General features: G+C 33.0%; 2 protein-coding genes across 7 annotated transcripts in view; both read right to left on the bottom strand.

Moving 5' to 3' along the window:
- LOC129810457 (dihydropyrimidinase) overlaps positions 1 to 17405 on the bottom strand; it is a 28265-nt gene extending 10860 nt beyond the window's left edge. For 2 of the 6 annotated variants that reach the window (XM_055860992.1, XM_055860995.1), the window contains exons 1-2: positions 17183 to 17321; positions 6687 to 6922 (exon numbers count right to left, since the gene is read on the bottom strand). In XM_055860992.1, coding sequence (XP_055716967.1) covers positions 6687 to 6725 — 39 coding nt within the window. In that variant the 5' untranslated portion in view covers positions 6726 to 6922; positions 17183 to 17321. Of the gene's footprint in view, positions 1 to 6686; positions 6923 to 16755 lie in introns of all 6 variants that reach the window. The other 4 variants (XM_055860990.1, XM_055860993.1, XM_055860991.1 and 1 more) reach the window with 3 other exon arrangements.
- LOC129807688 (sialin-like) overlaps positions 17298 to 20640 on the bottom strand; it is a 5019-nt gene continuing 1676 nt past the window's right edge. The window contains exon 2 of the mRNA XM_055857170.1: positions 17298 to 17413. Coding sequence (XP_055713145.1) covers positions 17298 to 17413 — 116 coding nt within the window. The remainder of the gene's footprint in view (positions 17414 to 20640) is intronic.

Genomic DNA, 20640 nt, shown 5'->3' with positions numbered 1-20640 from the left:
CCCAAATGGAAACGTCATTGTTTTCACGATAAATATAGTACTAAATTATTATATTTATATATTTTCTATACCACAGTTTCATTATTTAGTTAATTTTGCTCCAAATAAAGCGAAAATCCATTCATATTCACAAATTTTAATTTGTTAAGTTCTCAAAAAATTAAAAGTGTATCTTTTCACCATTGAATTTTTCATCGATCGACCATGTTTTCCAATGAAAAACATAATAAGGTGACTGTTGTTTATTCGTTTTGTTTAATATTTAATGTCATATTTCTGACTAATTTTAGTTAAATTAAGTGCTAATCTTCATTGTTAACGGTACGTGAAGTTTTCAAATGAAATAATTACTTATTTCGTGAACAAAAAGGGTTTTTCTGAAGTGTCGGCAAATGCTTCAATAGAAAACCCCGGAAATATTATATTTTTGGAGAGATTTTCTTTTTGTTTTAGATGAGAAAGGAGAAAAGACCAGGAATAAGAACAAATCTTGCACTCAAGAGCAATTCAACAAGGTTTGGGAAGCCTTTCGTCGCAGTTTCACTTACACTGTTTTTCTCCAATTAGAAAGTTTCCCTTGTCTCCATTTGGATTAATTTGTTTCCAATTGAAGCATTTTACACTCGCGTATTTTTCTTGCATTTAAGAAGTTTTCAAATTATATCTAAAGAATTTTCACTAAAAAGTAACATTCTAGAAGAGTCAAGGAGCAAATTTATGTAATTTTCTCCAGAAAAAATATGAACTTAATGTGTTGAAACTTCTGTCAAAGTTAAAGCGTTTGGAAATGGTTTTGAATTAGGACATTTACCCTATACAACCTGAGAAAGAGCTTTTCCACCGTTTTGCTCTGAAGGCTGGTCACCAACGCTAAGACGGCGGTGGACGCTGAAAACTACACGGGATCTCAGTTAAACGAAACTTTACTTCGAAAGCATTGTTGATGAATAAATTTATCTATCTATCTATTATCCAGACGAATATTTCGTCTATATACGAAAATACCATTGAATCATAACTAATAACGGTTTTTCAAGATCAAAGGTAAAAAAGATACTAGAGAGCGAATTTATCAAGCGAATGGTGGTATCATGCTTGGGCTTGTTGGAAAGGTCTTGGAATTTCCTTTAAAACTGAACCGATTCCAATCGGTTCAAGGCCGGTTAAATCTACACCGTAAAGAACATGATAATTTTTTAACATGCGGAACGATTTTATTGACGTTCGTAAAATGTGTTTTCGTTTAAAGTATATCTTCCAAATAGGATTTGTCTTTGAAGAAAATGATTTTGTTCTTATAACGGATACGTACGATAGAAAAAACGTTCATTATTTTTAAGAAGCTATCGGTAATTACCCGGTTCTAGCCAATGAATAATTTTTATCCAAAAATCATTTAACAATTTTGGAGAATCTTTTGAATGATTTATGAATCGGTTGAAAACCGGTAAATGGTAAATGATGCGAAAGTACTTTTGAGGTATATAACATCTAAGTAACGAGTTTGAGCATTTCGCAAAGTCTGAGGCGCTTTGCCACCCCTTTCTTTTAATGATTTATGGCTCTTGTGCCGCAAGAAAAGTGACTGGAGCTTTAAAAGAGAAATGTGAGTTTATCTGGGATAGTTCCGTTACATATGGATATCATACCGCGAAAATCCCTCCACTTCGGATCCTGTGGTGGAATGATGACTTTAGTATAGAATCGATACTATGTATATCTAAACTAATGTTACAGTATTAGATGGTATTAGATAGAAGTCCAATATAATGGAATAAAAGTAAGTGTCAGCTGTTTACAGATTACAGAATTATTGTAACACTTGTGTTGGGAAATAGTGTGATTGTCAATAAAACACATCTACCAGTGATAAAAAGTGTAAGATTTATTTCACCTTTAGTATCTCTCCACGCCCTATACATTTGATGCCCAAACACTGTGCTTAAAATAGTCAAGTGTACGTACATACATAAGCACTATTGCCTTAAGAAGTTAATGCTGGTAAGGATATAAAAAGAATAATGATATTTAAAGTTTGTCGAATAAAGGTTTTTCCATGCAGTATTTAAAGAAAAGTTTTATATAAGGTGGAAAGCTATTTGATTAACTTTTATCAAACGTCGCTGTAAATTTTTTATTTTAGAACAGTATAGAGTAATAAATCATCAAATACAGTGCTCTGATTAATTAATCTGCATTTCACAATCCAAAATGGCCCGGCACGTACATTAAAAATTTACACCGTAAAGATCATGATAATTTTTTAACATGCGGAATGATTTTATTGAGGTTCGTAAAATGTGTTTTCGTTTAAAGTATATCTTCCAAATAGGATTTGTCTTTAAAAAAAAATTGTTTTTATAACGGATACGTACGATAGAAAAAAAATCGTTCATTAGTTTTAAAAAGCTATCGTTTCAACTAATGGACGAACAAGTACTTCGCTCTTTAAAAGGCGTCAACTGGATGTATATAGATAAGAAGTAGATGAACTTGTGTGCGATCGTTTGGATGGTATTACAATTATAATAAACAAAAAGAGGTATTGTTTAAGAAAATTCATGAGTAAAGGAAGGCTTTCAGGATTAGCACACACAGAAAAATTTTGACTCTAAATTTAAGAATATATAAGATCCTGGGAACTTAAATTGGACGTGAATCCCCGAGGCGTTTAAGTTTAGAAGCTCTGAGCGAAAGAAATGGGCTAGAATCCCTAGCTCTTTCAAGCTAAGAGATCGGGAACTTAAGTTCAGCATTAGCTGTAAAATGCAAAATGTCTACTGAGTTCCAAATTGCAACTAAAACTAAATGTTCAAGGATTTAGAATTAGGGCATTGGCATTCATTGGATGGGATTTGAAATTAAATTCCTTGTTGTTTCTGTTTAAGAATTTTCCATTTTTCTGTGTGCACATATTCTGGCTCGAATTTGAATACTTTATATTTTTCCCATATTCCTTTAATAGATCTGACCGATTCTGACCTAAGACTAAGCTATTAAAATATGCCGTAGATAGGTTAAATTCATTAAAGGAAAATGGGAAAATATATGAAGTGTTCGAAGCTAGAGTGTGTCCGATGCCTGAAAGTTTTCCCCTATCCGTTTTACGTCTATGAAGAGTAAAAACTTCTTCAATAAATGTTTTTTAAAGATAGAACGTCATGCGCCTTTCTTTAATTTTCAGACAAATATACAGAAGTTTTTTTACATTTTCTGAGGTATTATGAAACATAAAATATAAAAAAAATATAAAAAAAAAGAATCAAAAGCATGCATGTTTGAGAAATTTTTCAGTAAATTATCTTGAAACTAGAAAACTGGTTAAGAAGTGTGCATGTTAAAACATTTTCGACGTTAGTAATATGCTTACGCACAAAGAAAAAGGTTAATCGAGAAAAATAACGATTATTTTGCCTATTCTTTACCAATTGAGACTGACATAGCTGGGTTCAAAATTTCAATACATTTCCAAAAAATCCAAATTTAACCAAATCGGTTAAAAATTAATAGCGATTCTTTCGGTCATATGTATGATTGGACGAAATGTTCGCCTAGGCTATCTCCAAAACATATCCGGAAAGAAAAGAAATTTATAGTGCCAAAATAAACCAAAAAAAACATGATTTTGAAGGGGATTGAGGGGGATAAGGGGAAAAAGGAAAAAAATGTCTGGAGATAATGTTTTTTTTTATCGTGATCACCGAAGACCGGAAGTTGATATATTTTACCGTATTCGTATTTACCGAATTATATAACTGCTCTCTTTTGGAGTTTGAGCAGTAAAAAATAGGTGTCTATCTTTTTTAACAAATCAATAATTTTATCATTTCAGTATCAAAAGTACGCTAATTAAATCATTTTTATGGATCATCGATGATAAAATCGTTTTTAATGCCTAATATTGGTCTACACGTATTCATACGCATAAAAAGCATTTGTAAATTGTGAAATATATGCAGATCAGAGGTCAAGTTCACGAGCTCAATCACATAAAATTATGTCTCATATTATTGCCTTTGATAAACATTTTAGATCAAGAAAATTTCACGAAAACGAAATTCACATTCCTTTCTTTCTCAAACGTTTTACATATGTATCTATGATAGCATCAGCAACTAGGCTATCTACATTTGTTGCCTTTGCAAGAAATGCAAATACGAAGGAAATGCAATTAGTCCAATTGCGCGATCAATACATCTATCCCTAGCCCTATCTATATCTATCATTTTCGTAGGTACACAAAATTGAATTGATTTAAATTCAATTTGTTGTGACATTCAAAAAAGAAAAAGTGTGCAAAAGAGTAGGATAAGGAGAATACAAGGATATGCAAAACGGTTGAGAAAGAAAGGGTTGTGAATTTCGATTTCATGAAATTTTCCTAACTAAAAGTAAAATGCATACGGAGCCCTATGAATATAAGTTCAGATTTTTATTTCTAATTGTGGAATGCTTAGGGGAGACTGGGGCACATGTAAACATTTTCAATAGATGCGAATTTGAGGTGATTTTCCAAGCACACAGTATTTTTTTGGAAAATATTTCTTAGCTCATGTTTTACCCTTGGGTATAGGCAATTCATCGAGGGTAATGCGGATGCTGGAAAACAATTGAATTTTCCATAAAAAATAAAATTTGTGTCACTGTGAATTTTTCTCTTTTCACTAAATATCTGGGGTAGAAGTAAACACTTTCCTGGGAGGATGTAAACACCATTTTTTCCACCCTTTAAATTAACTTTGCATCACTTTCAATTATTTTAATTACTTAAGAGATATATAAAGACTGTTTATTTTTTAAAAAAACCACTACACTTTTTACAAGGAATAATTAAAATAGCAAAAAAACTAAAAGCATGCAAATTAAAGACATTTTTTAATGGATCTTCCCCATATTTTGACATCATGTGACTTCTTATTGAACACAACGAAAAATTTCCCACCATGATATGCAGCTCTCAAAGGAATCAAATGAAAAAGAAGAAGACAAAATATTTTGCCATTCATTCTACACTCGCGACATCTGCAATTATGGGAAAATTGCCTGCTTACATCTACCCCAAATGCTGTTTTTTGACCAATTATTAATTCTTTTAAAATAATGAGAATCTCAATTTATCTAGTAAATGCATTAATATAATCCTAAAACATATAGGAAAGAACTGGTATTGCTACATTTCGATTATTTTACACGTTTTAAGTTTCCAGGTGGAAATCCAAATGACCGAAATAATCGAAATATCAACATTTTCGGGAAAAATGACTTTTATTTTTTAAAGTATTAGGATTTTATTGACCAATTCATCTATGGACATGATGCTTATGGGTTTTATCCTCTGGAGTCTTAAAATTAATGAAAAAAATCACATTGTTTACAACTACCCCTGTTTACTACTACCCCAGTTCCCCTTAACAGAATGGTGTGGTATATGGGATGATGACTAAATTTTTGGTAAGCCTGTTAGGAGTAGAATTTGAAGCATGGGTTACTGTAGCAGCCAGTCTTGTGATATTGTTCGTTAATTTGTCCTCAGTTTTTCACAACAATTAAGTTCGAAATTAAACAATAGGGGAAAGTGGGGCACCTTTGAATGTGGGGCACCTTTGGAATTAGGATTTTTCACCTATTCTTAAATAAAATTGAGCCTTATCGTGATATAATTTAGGTGCACAAACAGATTGAGAAGCTAAATTACATTATGATATGGCTCAGTTCCATTTAAACATAGGAGAAAAATCCCAATTTCAAAGGTACCCCACTTTCAAAGGTGCCCCACTTCCCCCTAAATAGATTGAATTCATTGAATAGTTCTACCCAGAACGACATTCTTAGAAAATTAAAGAGAGTATATCGGATTCGTGGCACTTTACTAACAAGTACAACAATTTATTGATTTTCTTTGCGTGTTTCATTGCGATAAGATTCGATTGTGGCTTATGACATTTTATTTGTGTGTTTTATTTTGACCAAGTCAATTCATATCTACTAAAGAAATCTCCCACGAGAGCAAAAAAGTGCGAGTAAAATGTACTATTACACAATGCGGCATTTTGCCTGAGGAAAATTTGTTGAGATTTTTTACATTTTTCATCATGAATGTGTTATTACGAAATGATATGTATTTTTTCCATGGTAGATGTAGATGGAAAATTCGGTCAATGATCTCTTCAGCAGAGACATAGTGCCGGAAATATTAGGTAAAATTCGTGGCACTCTCTTGAGCAGATATATTTTCTTTTTTTTTTTGCTTTTTTAATTGCCACATAATGAGTGTGAATTAATTAATTGAAAGTTCTTTGCTAACTTTTTATCTCTATTCTGCCAGGTGTAAAATCTCTAGACCTTAACCATCTTTTTCAACCATGTGGAGACTCTCTTGGCCAATTAGCCTTATTATTTTGTGCCTCCAAACACAAACACTAAGTTTCAACTTTATGTAAGGTTTGGAAAATGAAATAGAAAAAAAGGTATAAAGCATAAACCATAAAATGAGTTTCACTTGAGTGTTATCAGTCAGTCATGAGAGGAGTCCACAGATAAGAAAAAAAAATCGTAAATTTGCCATTGAAATTATCGTCAATTAACACTGCAGTCAAATGGGTCATGCTTAAAGGGTGGAGGACCCTGACTTGGAAAATTCAAACACTGTGTCACAACAAATTTTCTAGGTCAGAAGTATTATTTACCTGAAGGTGAATTGGGACTTTCTTCACAGGTGCAGCCATTTAAAATCCCTCGAAGACACTCCTAAGCTGACTTCAAAGCAACACCAAAAACACTTGAGCAATATTTGTGTGGAAAATTTAAAATACACTCAATAAACACAATATTTTGTCTCTCTTTTACAATTGAATGCAGTACTATATTTATAAAAAAATCACTCGAAACAGTTTCTTCGCACGATTTCTTTCATCCACCTCACCTAGAATACATGAAATAGAGAAATATAAAAAAAAAACTATACTTAGTTCAAGTTCAATGACTGTAACTCATGTGAAAATGGAGAATGTTGCTTCTACCCATAAATATTCAATTATATAAAAAAGTTGTTTAAATTCCCCACATACTTTGTACTTAAACGTACTATTGAATTCAAGTGCAATATCGTATAAATATATTGTATTTCTTCTATGCAATATTTTGCAACAAAAAGGGGCAAAACATTGTCTTTTTTTCTGAGACATTGTAACGCCAAGCAGGTGTTTCATATAACAATTAACACATCTTCGCTTAAGAGGATCGAAAAGCCAGAAAATGGCGGCTCCATACAAAAACCCAAAATTAAAAGTGTATCAAGTCTTACAATTTTTGAGATATTTCCTTGAAAATTTAACTGAGGGTAGTTTTTTATATTATCTTTTAATTCTATGTTTTAATTTCTTGAAAAACGGTTTTCCTTTCGTAATATAATTTTCCAAACATTCGTATACTCCTAAAACATGCCACAAAGAGGCTGCATTATCTCCTAGAATATGAAAGATAGAGAGGTATATTTTTTTTTAATTTTGTTCGTAAAGACATGCTCTATAAAATGCCTGTTTCACTTCTTTCACTTTTCATACAAATTTTCCAAGTATTTTTCAATTGAAAATTGTCCAAAAAATGACAGTTTTCATTGCATCTTTGTACCGAGAATATCATTTTTTCCGAATAAATAATTATTTTTGTACCAATCTACATTTCATTAGCTTTCAAATGGTACATTAGAATTGGAAAAACTCCTAACAGTTTTTTTGCAATTAAATTTTAAACAACATGCTGCAAATTGGAAATTTTCATGAGCTTTTGATAGCTTTCCGAGCTTCCGAGAAATTCTACTCAAAACTGTTCAGCAATTCGCCACAAGATAACGCGTGGATTTTTGGTCGCATTTTTCACCATGTCTTTCCTTTTCTCTCTGACCTTCAGCACGCCTGCAGTTTTTTTCGATCAGGCGGAGGAGAAAAAAAATGCAAAACAACAAAACTCATCCACTGTGTGAGAAATCTTATGAATTACAGCTGAGCCAATTTTTATGATTTTCACGATCAGTTTCGTTCTTTCAAAAAATTGTAGAAAATCGTAAAAATTATGAATCGTCAATCGTCATGGGCATTTCACAAAACCAGCTAATATCGGTGACTACAAAATATGCGGATATAATTTTTCTCGGAGAAGAAAAAAGTCAGTGATAAGCCTAAATGGGCTTATGCTATGTGTGATTCTTTCATTGCAAATTCATTACAGGAAACCTCAAAATGCGTGCAACTCGAGGTCGTTGAAAATTGAAGAGTGCAAATTCGATTGTCAGAAATGCACAAAAATACATGTAAAACTTTAATGCCAAAATGGCTCAGAAACTATTCCGCAATCCGCGAAAAAATCCACAGCCCGGGAAAATCCACAATAAATTCTGCCGGCTGCGTAAATCCGTGAGAAATTCTTCGGTCCGCAAAAGATTCCGCGATCCGCGAGAAATTTCGCGGTTCGCGAAAATTCGTGAACGATTCCGCGATCCGAGAAAATCCGGGAGAAACACCGCGATCCACGAAAATACACGAAAAATTCCGCGGCCCACTAAAATCCACGAACACACCGCGATCCGCGAAGTTACAAAATAAACATAAAAGGAGCGAAAAAGCATAATAGTATTTCGAGATAATTCAGAAAAAACTGAGTTTTTACACATTTTTCAAAATATCTCAGGAACCGCCGATTTCTAAAAATTCGGTTGCTCATTTGCGGCATCAGGGTTTGCTCCAAATATATACTCTTTATTAGTAGGTGCGATTATGAAAGAATCGCACCTAAAAGTATAGTGTTCACGAGTTTGACGATTTCGGGAAGTTTCTTCCCCGGAAAAAAATTGACACATATAATCATTCGAGGAGCGATGGAACAGTGAGAGAGATGGACCACTTCGCCTCCTGCCTACACCTTATTCACAATCTCCACCTCATTTGGTCTATTTGTGCCCTTCAACATTCTATTGGAAACCCCCAAGTTACAGCTTTCTACCTTTAAAATTGTACGAAAAAATTAAAATTGAATTTTTTTGGATGTCTGAAAAATGGCCAAAAATATTTATTTCGCCATAAGAATACGTGTATTTGGGGGTTGAGGAGAGATGGAACTTAATAGTTTTGGCAACACTTCCGGTGTGAATTTTGATCAATGTTCTTTAAAATCTTTTTAAGTAAATCTTAGATATTATTTTCCAAAAATTTATGGTAAGATTGATTTGATACACTCAACGAAATTGCCATCGAAGTATATGAGCCACATATTCCACAAAATAAATCATTTATACTGAAAAAATATAATAAACCCCAATAAATTCAATGAAATAGTGTTCATGTCTAAAATCACTATTCTAAATTAATAAAATAAACTAGAAACATTTTGCTAAAATTAGGGGTGTTCCATCTCACGCGCACTTTTTTTGAGTGCCTCAAAATGCAACTTTTTTTAAATACTATTTTTCGAAGTGACTATTTTCGTCTAAGCTTTTCTAATATTGGTATTTTAAATTTAGAGTCTTCAAATGATAAACCAGTGAGATTCGTCTTTGTCTCGCATTCAAAACGCATCCGCAATATTGAATATGAAAAAGGTGTTTCATCTCTCCTCGAATGACTATAGATGATCCAAAAATAGGGGTTCCGTGGTGCAATTGGTAAGAGCGGTCGGCTCTTGGGCGGTGTGATCCCCGGCTCGACTGTCACAGTTGTGAGTTCGAGTCCCGCCCGGTGCAAACGACTGAAGCATCTGAATGGACATATTTCTCATACACAATGTAATCTGTATAAAAACTTGTAAAATGAAAAATGTACAAAATGGCGAAGAAAAACCGGTACATCAAAATAAATAAATAATAAAATAATGTTCCAAAAATTAGCTCGTCCACGGACACACAAGTTTTTGGAAAAAATTTGTGCTTTCTACGAGACTCAATAAGATACCTAATATGAAAACGAATTTTTTCCGCAACGTGGCTCATCCATAGACACTGAAAATTTTCGGAACAAATTTGTACCCTCCAGGAGTAACGAAAAGATACTCAATATTAGTAACTAATTTGTTCCGAAAGTCACCATCGCAGCGAGGAAGACGTTAAATTTGTGGCATTTTTCAAGCTATAATATTTACGGTTTCACTTTTTTCAATTCGAGATTCCCGAGATTTCTTCCCCTCCTGCTACCAGCACTCGCATGTGATTTTGTAATGCACAAGTCTGTATAAAACACTGTTAAGCTGAATTTTATTTGATGTTCCTTATGAACTTTCGCCATCGAAATCCATTTCGACTGAAGTACAGACCTTAACTGTTAGACGAAACGGACGAGATCTTTTAAATTGCATTAATTTGTTCCCGATAATTGGAACTAAATGTCTATATTTGGTTCCGACTTTTAGCAACAAATTTGTACTTCTTAAGAGAGACAAAAGGATTCCCCATATTATTAACGATCTTTGTTCCAAAAATTAAATCGTCCACGGACACCGAAAATTTTTGAAAAGAATATGTTACAAATGTAGGGATAGTATTTTTATGAAAAAAAAATCTACAAATTTGTTCCTGACAGTGGGAACAAAACAGTAGAGCGCAACAAAATTCTATTCCAACTCACAGATCAAATTTGTATAAAACGAAATCTACTGAAATTTGTAGGTATTCCACGGTATCGAAACGGTTCTAAAAGAAAACTTACCCAATTGTCACTATTCTTAACAAAACCGTGAGGAAAAATATTGGAACAAATAAATACCTTTTCTAGGTACATATTTGTCCTGTAACAAATTGTTCTAAAGAAAATTTTTACCAATATTTTGGTCAGTGTCCAAAAGTTTTTACTGTGATTGTACAATTTGCTAACAATACTACAATTGGACTTCAGATAAAAATTAGTTATAGTTTCATAACTGGTTTATTATATGGATTCATAATCAATTATACCCTTTTCAGAATTGTAAGAAATTGCATGACCTTTGGAACTCAAATGTCACCCTATTCGGTTTATAAAAATACGCTCTCTAGAGCATTTTTAACCTTTGACCTTGAAAAATCTTTAATTAACAGTATTTTCTTATATGAAATTATCACCGAGTCGGCCTCTAAAACATATTTAAAAATAAAAAAAAATCGCAGGATGCGTTTTTAAAGATTCCCAAGAAGAACACGGTTTTTGGAAAGAATGAAGGAAAAATAAAGGTCATGTTAATTATTTATTAGTTTGACCTGCCAATATTATAAAGTTTTTAAATTTCGAATCGTAAGGGATAGGGGAAAGAACTCTCCTTTCGAACGTTCATGCCTTCGAATAGCGTGATTTTTCTTTTATTTTTCCTAAGAGACTTATAAATAATTATCACATAATCATAAATATTGATGATAAGCTAAATAATATTTAATAGAAATGTGTAATGCCCAACGCACAATAACTTTTGTTTTGTAAACATGTTTTTGACATTTCAATGAGAATGAATGAAACAGAAATCTAGTTATCTCGTTTTCTCTCATAGGAAATTTCGAAAACATATTTACAAACAAAAGTTATTGTGCGTTGGGCATAAGTCTCTTACGAAAAGAAAAAGAAAATTCACATTATTCGAAGGCATGAACATTCGAAAGGAGAGTACTTTCCCCTACCAAAAAAGGCCAAAAAATAATCCTCCCCCTATCTTTCAAATGATTCATATGCACGTGTCCTTTGAAGAAATAGAAATTTTGGACTATGAAGAAAATAAAAAAAGAAATTTTGTCACTTGAAAATTTAATTTTTTTTAATCAATTTTTAGAGACAAAGATATACGTAAAACATGCATGTCTCATTTTTTCTTTCCTTCACAAAATCTCATAATGCATCGCAAGGCTAAAAATCTGCCTTTGGGTTTTTCAACCTTTTCAATGAGTTTTTTGTGTGCTCTGGGGAGCGCTTCGGAGAAGGGTAGACAGACGATGAGCGTGAACAAAAAACGGTAGAAAAAACGAGACAGCTGATGGCGGGTGATGACTCTTTTCACCACCAGAGGACATCACGAATGCTTTGAGTAGCTCCGCGGGAGCTTGAATCTGGAGCTTTTTTTTCCTTGACGATCCTCTTAATATAATCATTTCCCTCAATTTAAATAATATTCTTTTTTACTCTTGCGACGTCTGGGGAACATTTTATTTAACTGAGAAAAATGAAATTCGACTTTTTCCAAAGTTGCTTCATCTGCATTGCATGTAGAGTTGATCAATGTATATTTATCTAGATCAGAGATATTCAAGATGAAGAGACTGATAAAGAAATTGGTTGAGCTACTCAAAAACTAACTTTATATAATTTTTAATGCTTATAAAAATGCTTAGAAAAAGCTTATTTTCCTGTTATTTAGTCAAAATTATTACAAAAAATCAAGCTTTACAATTTAAAATCAAGAATTTTTGTTTAAATATTTATACGCAAATTGTCAACTTTTATTAAATTCGCTTAAACTTTTTGATTTAAAGCCTAAGAATTAAAAATTTAGGAAGGTTGTTAGCGCCATTTGCGGAAGAAAAGAGGGCCCTCTCGCAGAGGAAAAATTGTCAGGTCAATGAATTCCTGAAGATTTCTTTATTATCAATTCTCAGTGAATTTGTTATCTGCAAAAGTGAAGTCATTCAGTTCTCAAGAGGAGGAAAAAATGAAAATGAAAGGGGAAAATCCACTAAGAACATAGAGAGAAAATGAAATGTCCGAAGCTTAAGTCGCCCGGCCATAGAGCGCTTTCCCCTATTGAAATTAGGTAGTACATAGAAGATTCCATGATCTTTTACTATTTTAATATTAAGAATAAAACCAAACAAATAGCTGAGATATTATAGAATTTAATTCAAAAGTAAACTTCTTTTGAATGTGTTTAGAAATGTAGAATTAAAATGTTCGAATATTGTATTCTTGGAAATAGTCAATACACCATCAGTGTGAGAATTACTTAATGCATTTTAATGGTTTTACTTCTGAAAAATTAAAGTGATTTTGTACAAGAAAAACAAAAAAGTCCCAGCCATAATAAACCGCAACCTAATAAACGACAAAAAAAACAAATAAACAGTAAAAAATTAAAAATAAGAAGTAAAATATTAAATTTCGGTCTATAAATATATAAATCTTTAAAAAATGTATGTTATTTAAATAATTAACATATAAGATGAATACCGTTGGCAGCCAAAATCCCGAAAGCCAAAATCCCGAACGCCAAAATCCCGAACGCCAAAATCCCGAAAAGGCTAAAATCCCGAAAGCCAAAATCCCGAATGTTCAAAATCCTGAAAGGAATGAAATTATATGGTGGAAAATGTTTTGAATAATTTTCCAAGACACATAAAATTTCCCTTTGCCTCCCAGAAAGCACGGGTGTAATCAGCTGATTACAAATAAAGTGAAAAACTCTTTATTTTCCCTATGCCAAAATTTGCTTTTTAATTTCACTCTTTTTAATTCTTTTATTAGAAGAGACTATAGCAAATATTTGTCAAATCGAAAATTTCATAATATATTATTTTCCAAAGTAAAAGAGACTGAGGCTTCAAATTTTTACCGTAGATAGACTTGTTTATGATCCTTATCGAACATAAAATTTTTTTTGGGGATCTCAGTGGTGCAATAGGCAAGACCGTTGGGTCTCGGGCGAATGAGATCTCTTACTCGACTCCCAAAGTTGAGAGTTCGAGTCCTGTCCGGTGCAAGCAACCGAATGTAAAAAAAAAACATTTTCACTGTGATAAAACACAATAAAATGCACCGCCTCTGCCCAAAACACTCTCGGAGCATGGAAGAAGCATCCACATTGCAGAGAAGGCGCTCCTGGGCGATCTACTATCAGCAAATTCTTCCAACAAGGTATATACGACAACCTGATTGAATTGTAATAAATATATCTCGATACGATTTAATAATATAAAGTAAGAGATTCGCGCAAGGTAAACGGAAAAAGGGGTGGTAAAGCGTCCCAGGCTTTCCGAAGTCCTCGATTTCGTGACTTACACATGCTATGCCTAAAAGATACTTTCGCGTCATTTGCCGGTTACCGGTTCTTACACAGTGTGAACCAATTCATAAATTACTCAAAAGATTCTGCGAAATAGTTCTAAGAGGAATACAATTGATTTTCAGACAAAAATTACTTATTGGTTCATAACTGGTTCATTACCTCATCACAACCGATTTGGGCAGATTTATAAATCACACAAAATATTGTCCAAAATATACTTTAGGAGTAATACAATTGAATTTCGGATAAAAATTAGTTAGGTAAAAATGGCCATGCTTTACACGGTCCCACCACGTTTTACAATTACTAAATTTTTCGTATGTTTTTCAATAAATGTGACACATCTCATCCATATTTTAAAAACTAGGGGAAAGTATCTTGTTTTTAAAATATATTGCAGAGTCGCATTTATTCGGAAACATAGGAAAAATTTAGTCATTATAAAGCTTGGGACCGTTCAAAGCATGGGCACTTTCCCCTATTGATTTTATGAACCGGTTCGGATTAAAATTGGTTCAGGCTTGTCAGGGATTCCAAGACCTTTCGAATGAGAACAAGCGTAATAAAATTCGGTTGGGAAATACGCTCTATAGAACTCTTTTAACCTTTGACCTTGTAAAACCGTTATTATGTTAAGGTCTTTTCGTATAAGGACGAAATGTCGCCTGAGTAATCTCAAGAACATATCCAAAAATGAAAATAAACATGGTTTTAGAGGGGTAGAGAAGGTGTGGGAGAAAAATATGGGGCATGTTAATGGTTCCAAGGTCGACTTATGGGAAGGGGGTTCGCCGAAACCGACACATTCTTATGAATCAATAATATAATTTTAGATAAATTACTCTAAATCGAGAAATCTAGATTATGGGGAATATTTCCAACTCTGATTTGCAATGCGAAGACAGTACAACAAACTTTTGTGGGATTATTAAATAATTGAATTATACCCCTCCTAAGCGCATCAGAGTGATTTCATCTCTTAAGTCGGTCTATCTTCTTCAATATAGTGGGAAGCATGACTCAGTCAGAGGAAGCCTAACACTGGACCATCATTCATTTGTTATTTTCTCTTCATTTGGACTAACTCTCACTTTCTGCGCTTTCGCGATGGATTTGTGAAATATTTGTCGTGTTTATGAATGAAATTCTCCAGATTATGAGTATACTTTGACTAATAATTTATTCACCCTTGTACTATGTACATTTTTTTTTATTCTTCAACCCATAAATTCTGATCATACCAAATAAAGGGGAATCTCTTTGGCGTGAATATTTCATATAAATAATGATGGAATTGAGAATAAATGGGGGTAAATATTTGTATGCGTGTATTGGACATGAGAGCAAGAGAAAAGAACTATTCTTCTGGGTCATGCAAAAGAAATTGCAAAATCACTCGGGTATTAAATTGAAACCATACGGTGTGGCAGAATGGTCAGAATGGACAACAGGTCTTTAGTCTTTCTTTCCACTGCCTCTAATCCAATGGGGCTTTTTGGGGCATTTTCGCAAACGCAACTGAAGAATGCGACAAATTGAAGTATTAAATCGATAATATGAAATTTATTGTTTCTTCCGCACCAATCAATGTTTAGCATTTTTAGGGCACAACAAAACACTATGCTATTTGCTAAAAATAGTAGCAATTTGCACCCAATGAGCACTTTATGCAGCACCTATTTAGGTCAATTTATTATTTAATACAATTAATTCCAGTAATTCGAACTAATTGCAGTGTACTACTGAGTAGTAACTTCGCTGATGCGCGGAACATCAGAGTGAAAAATTCGTGTGTTAAATTGAAGAAAAAAAGAACACGAATGAGTGTATAGAAGAAAATTGGTTGAAAATGTTCTGTTATAGCGATGGTTCTTGATGTTTCTTTTCTATTGCTCGCACATTTAGGCTCACAAGACATTAACTATTATTCATCTTGATTGTTACATTATTCATAATATGAATATTATAATTGTTTTCTTTCTAATCAAATTCAACGGATTTTTCGAAATTTACTTTGAATTTACTGCAGCAGTATTACTGACAATCGTAACTAACTTCACATTGCAAGAGGGACACCTCTTTTGCTTACTGTCAAAGTGAATCTACCTTTAGTTTGTTTTGTTTCTTTGCAAATTTATCTCGTATTTTTTAAAGTTATTTTCAATTTAGTGCATTTAGAAATTGTCATTGAATGACTTTTTGGTCCTTCGAGCCGAATTGCAATTGCAAGAATCCTGAGATAAGCAAACAATCACAGCCACGCAGCCGCATGAGCCGTATAATCGCAATATTGTCAAACAATGCAGCATTTGGAAGAATTGCAAGTCTTAATCTTCAACTTATTAACCACTATGTAAGCATTTCTCAAAGTCTGAAACCATTGCATACATTTTTCTCCAACTTAAAATTATTCTGTCTGGTTGAGTGTTTTTGCTATTATTATTCAACTGTGCAATGTACACCGTTAATGCACACCGGAACAAGTCGTGAATTTAAGAATTGGAATACTTTGCTATTCTCCCTCGATTAAATTGAGCCCAGCAATTGAATGAAATCTGAATTGTTCACTTAGAAAAGATGATGAATAAGTTTTTGATTTTTTTTCCTCTTGCCATTGCTCCCAGTGTTTCCTCTCGTGGGCTATTTTTTATGTTCAAGAGGCGCCTGGGGAGCCAGAGGGGAACCCCATTTTAACACAAAAATAGATACACCAGTATAGAGGACCGCGGTGAAAATTTAAATAACCCCACTCACGATCGCAGTATAGTCAGCTTAATTCACATTGTCACGGCATTTTGCAACCAACAGTATATGGTTAGAGTCAAAACAAGAGAATGTTTTGGGGAATAAAAGAAGGAAACAGTGGATAGACCGGAAAGAAAAATCTATAGAGAAAAGTCCTTTCTTTAGCACACAAGGAGGGTGGAAAATCAATAATTTTCTCTGTGCATGTGCCTTCAATTTCCCCTTCTGGCACTCAAATAGATTTTTCTCTGTGTCCGTATGCGTGTGAGAAATTGAAAACTAGGCGTGTTTTCCAGCCTCTTCCCATCCAAATATGGGAAAAGTGCGTAGAGGTATGCATAGTTCCAAAAATTGACCACAAAAGTTCAAATGGACACCACGCGAAAGGTTAAAAGAGGCACTGCCTTATGTTTTAATTTTATTTTTTTGGTCTTACGCGAGAGGAATGGTTCGATATGAATGCGATTGAGTGGGAAAAGCAACAATTTTCCTGAGACACCACTGAATCTCACAATTGCGCCGCTCAACTTTTCACACACTTCCACAGCGATTCACTGAAAGAAACCAACTGAACTGGCAGCGTTTGAGAGACCCAACAATTGCGATGTGAAAATGTTGCGAGAGAGCCAATCGTACAGGGCGTTACCGAAGATGCTACTAAAATCACCTGTCGCAAATGAGAAGAATTTTGTTGAAATAATATCATAGGTAGGCTTGTTAATCCATTGAAATTTATCATTTAACATTAGCCTTTGTATTGCTTAAACGTGTAAATAAAACTCAAATTGCTCGATTAACTGCTACCTTGATATCTATGGGAATGACATTAAACCTGGATATCCCTTATTTCAATGGCTGTGAGGTGTGAATTCTAAGTTCCTTATCTCCAGAAAAATTCATAGTAACCTAAAGGGGATTCGAACCTCGGACATTTGCATCATAAAGCGTGTCCACGATAAGATTGTTCCCAAGGGAAATGTTACAAAATCAAAAATTACATAATATTTAAAAATAAAAAAAAATATTTTTTGAAACTTTACTACATTGTAGATTACTTAGACACTGATCTTTTTATCCAAATTTTTTGCTATCAAAATTTCGCAGTGATTCCTCTCATCAAGACCTTCATAAGATCATCACCGCTGTCCTTGATCATTTTATTCCAGTTTTTTTTAAATCCTCGATATTCTGGACAGGTTAGACCTTCTTCTTTAAGTCCTTTTCATAAAAGCCCATCTTTTATTGGGACGAAGAGTGTTTGGTGGGTTCATTATCTCCTTGATTATGTCCTTTAAGTAAGTAGGATCCTTTAAGAATCTCAAATCTGAAGTCTCTTCATCCAGGGAACATCTGAATATAAATTTTAAATTTTTTGATGGTTCCTAAAATTGAAACATTTATAGGAAAAGGTCACCAGCGATTGAAATCATTCTTAGGACCGTAAAAGTTATCACCCCTCCCCTTTCCCTCCAAAACCATATTTTTTCATTTTTTGATATGTTTTAGAGATTATCCAAGTGGACATTTGACCATGTGCGAAAATACCGTAGAATCATTCCTAATAATGGTTTTTCAGGGTCAAAGGTTAAAAAGGCTCTAGAGAGAGCATTATTTATTAGGCGAATGGGGTCATGTTCGAGCTCGTTGGAAATGCCTTGGAATTTCCTATAAAACTGAACCGGTTCCAATCGGTTATGAGCCTGTTCATAACCGATAACTATTTTTTTTTTATGAAATTCGACTAAATTACTTCTGAGGTGTATTTAGGGAAATATTTTGAGTTATTTATAAATCGGTTCAAATCGGTTGCGAACCGGTAATGAACCTGTAATAAACCGATAAATAATTTTTCTCCGATATTAATTTGTAATTGTGTAATTATTGTGTAATCTTTTGACTGCTTTATGAATCGGTTTAAATATGTTCAGAACAGAGAAACGGTAAATGATGCGAAAGTACTTTTTAGGTATGCTATCCACACCGTCCAAGTCACGAGTTCGAGCATTTCGCAAAGCCTGGGACCCTTTGTCACCCACTTACCATATAACTATAACTATAAAAAGGACTGCATTTAGTTCACAATTAATTTTTATAAAGCCGATTATTCGTAATATAACTTGATTCAATTCATGGCGATTCGAGGTAGAGAGTGCATATTTGCAATTATACCTATTTTTATTATTATTTTGTTTTGTAATAGTAAAAATTCAAATACATTGATATAGTTAAATGGATAAATTAATACTTAATTAGAATATACAAAAGTAGCTACTAAGTATTCTTATAAGGCTGATATTTTTAATTGAATATTTAGACTGTCTTAAAATTCCGATCCACGGTGCTCTTCCTTTATCTACGGTCCTAATTATCTATTTTAATCATTTTGAGCTTTAAAGACAGATAATTTAATCCTCTCTACAACTCTTCTAAACATATCAAGGGCCTACAATGTTATTAAAGGATACTTTTTGGACTTGTTGAAGAAGTCGCTTAAATAAAAAGTTCTATAGACTGGCTGCTATGACTAAAGTTAGTATATTTAGTATTCTTCATCTCATTTCAATTTGAGCGTTCTAATAATCTGTTCATTTGCTTTGAAAGAAAAAATCCATGAGCCTGAAAAACCTGAACTTTTCATGCATTTTTTCTTCAAAAAATTATTCGGATTAAGTGATTTCTTTCTAAGCTGAATCCTAGAAGTTCTTTAACCCTCACACGCTTTTACTATGCATTAAAATTTACATTTACTCCGTTTATTTATATTTACTTACAGAGGAAATGTCAGTAAGTTTATAACTTAATGAACTAAAGCAATTTTAAATAAATAGAAACTTTATAATCAGAGTAAATGTGATAGAGGGTTAATATCGTACTTCAACTTTGAATTATATTTATGTCTCTATACTTTTATTTCTTTTTTGTTCATTTTTCTTTTTTTTTCATTAATCACAATATTGTAAGAGAGAAATATTAGGGGAGACTGGGGAAAAAAGTCATAAAACGGATATTTTATTTTTTTACAAGCTACCCTAGCGCTCCAGAAATTTCTAATTAGTGCACTCTTATATAGGAAATTTACTGCTCTACAACTTTGTGAAAGTCATTTTCCTCTACTGTGTAAGTAAATGCATTTATCGAGCTGTTTTCTAAAAGTTAATTTTGTGACTATTCTCAAAAATGCTGGGGCAAATAGTACCAGGTATGGGATATTACATATTTTGATTTGATTTTTTACGGGCTTTCGTAAATTTAAAAAATAGCTAGGTGACATATTTTTATAGAAAATTTATTCCTCTACACCTTTTCAAAACACAATTTTCTCTATCTGAACGAGATAAGTGATTTTCAAGCTATTTTAGAAAAAAACACACAAAAGACTGCAAATCGTTTGACCAATGCAAACAACAAGCGGCGAGACATTTTTTGCTCCATACCTTTTGTTACTTTTTACCCCAAGTGGTCATTTTTAATAAAAGGATTTCTGGAGAAAAAAATCTTTGTAAAATTCTAAAATAGATAGTGGTTTCGTATTCAAAGAGTCGAAATTATTTAGGTAATATTTACCAGTGCATAAATTTTGGAAAATAAGTAGGTCAAAATTGATATCTGTGCTGTAAAGAAAACATTTTAAAAATAGGACTAAAAATTTCAATATTTTTTTATTTTCTGAAATCCTTGTTCGAATTCTAAGAAACTTACGACTTTGAAGAATGTCTATGGAGACCATCTATGGAAAAAATTTTAAGCCGCTATCTCTTTTACCTTGGAAGATATTGAATTTTCAAATTTTCAATTTGCGACTTTTTGCCCCAGTCTCCCCTATCCTATGTCTGTGATTGTGAATTATTAATAATAAATCAAAATAAGGATTAAGCTTCATTTCATCAAATTCCC

This window comes from Phlebotomus papatasi, chromosome 1, assembly GCF_024763615.1.
Source record: "Phlebotomus papatasi isolate M1 chromosome 1, Ppap_2.1, whole genome shotgun sequence".
Lineage (NCBI taxonomy): Eukaryota > Metazoa > Arthropoda > Insecta > Diptera > Psychodidae > Phlebotomus > Phlebotomus papatasi.
Note: the sequence above shows the minus strand (reverse complement) of the source record. Positions and strands in the feature narration are given on the sequence as shown.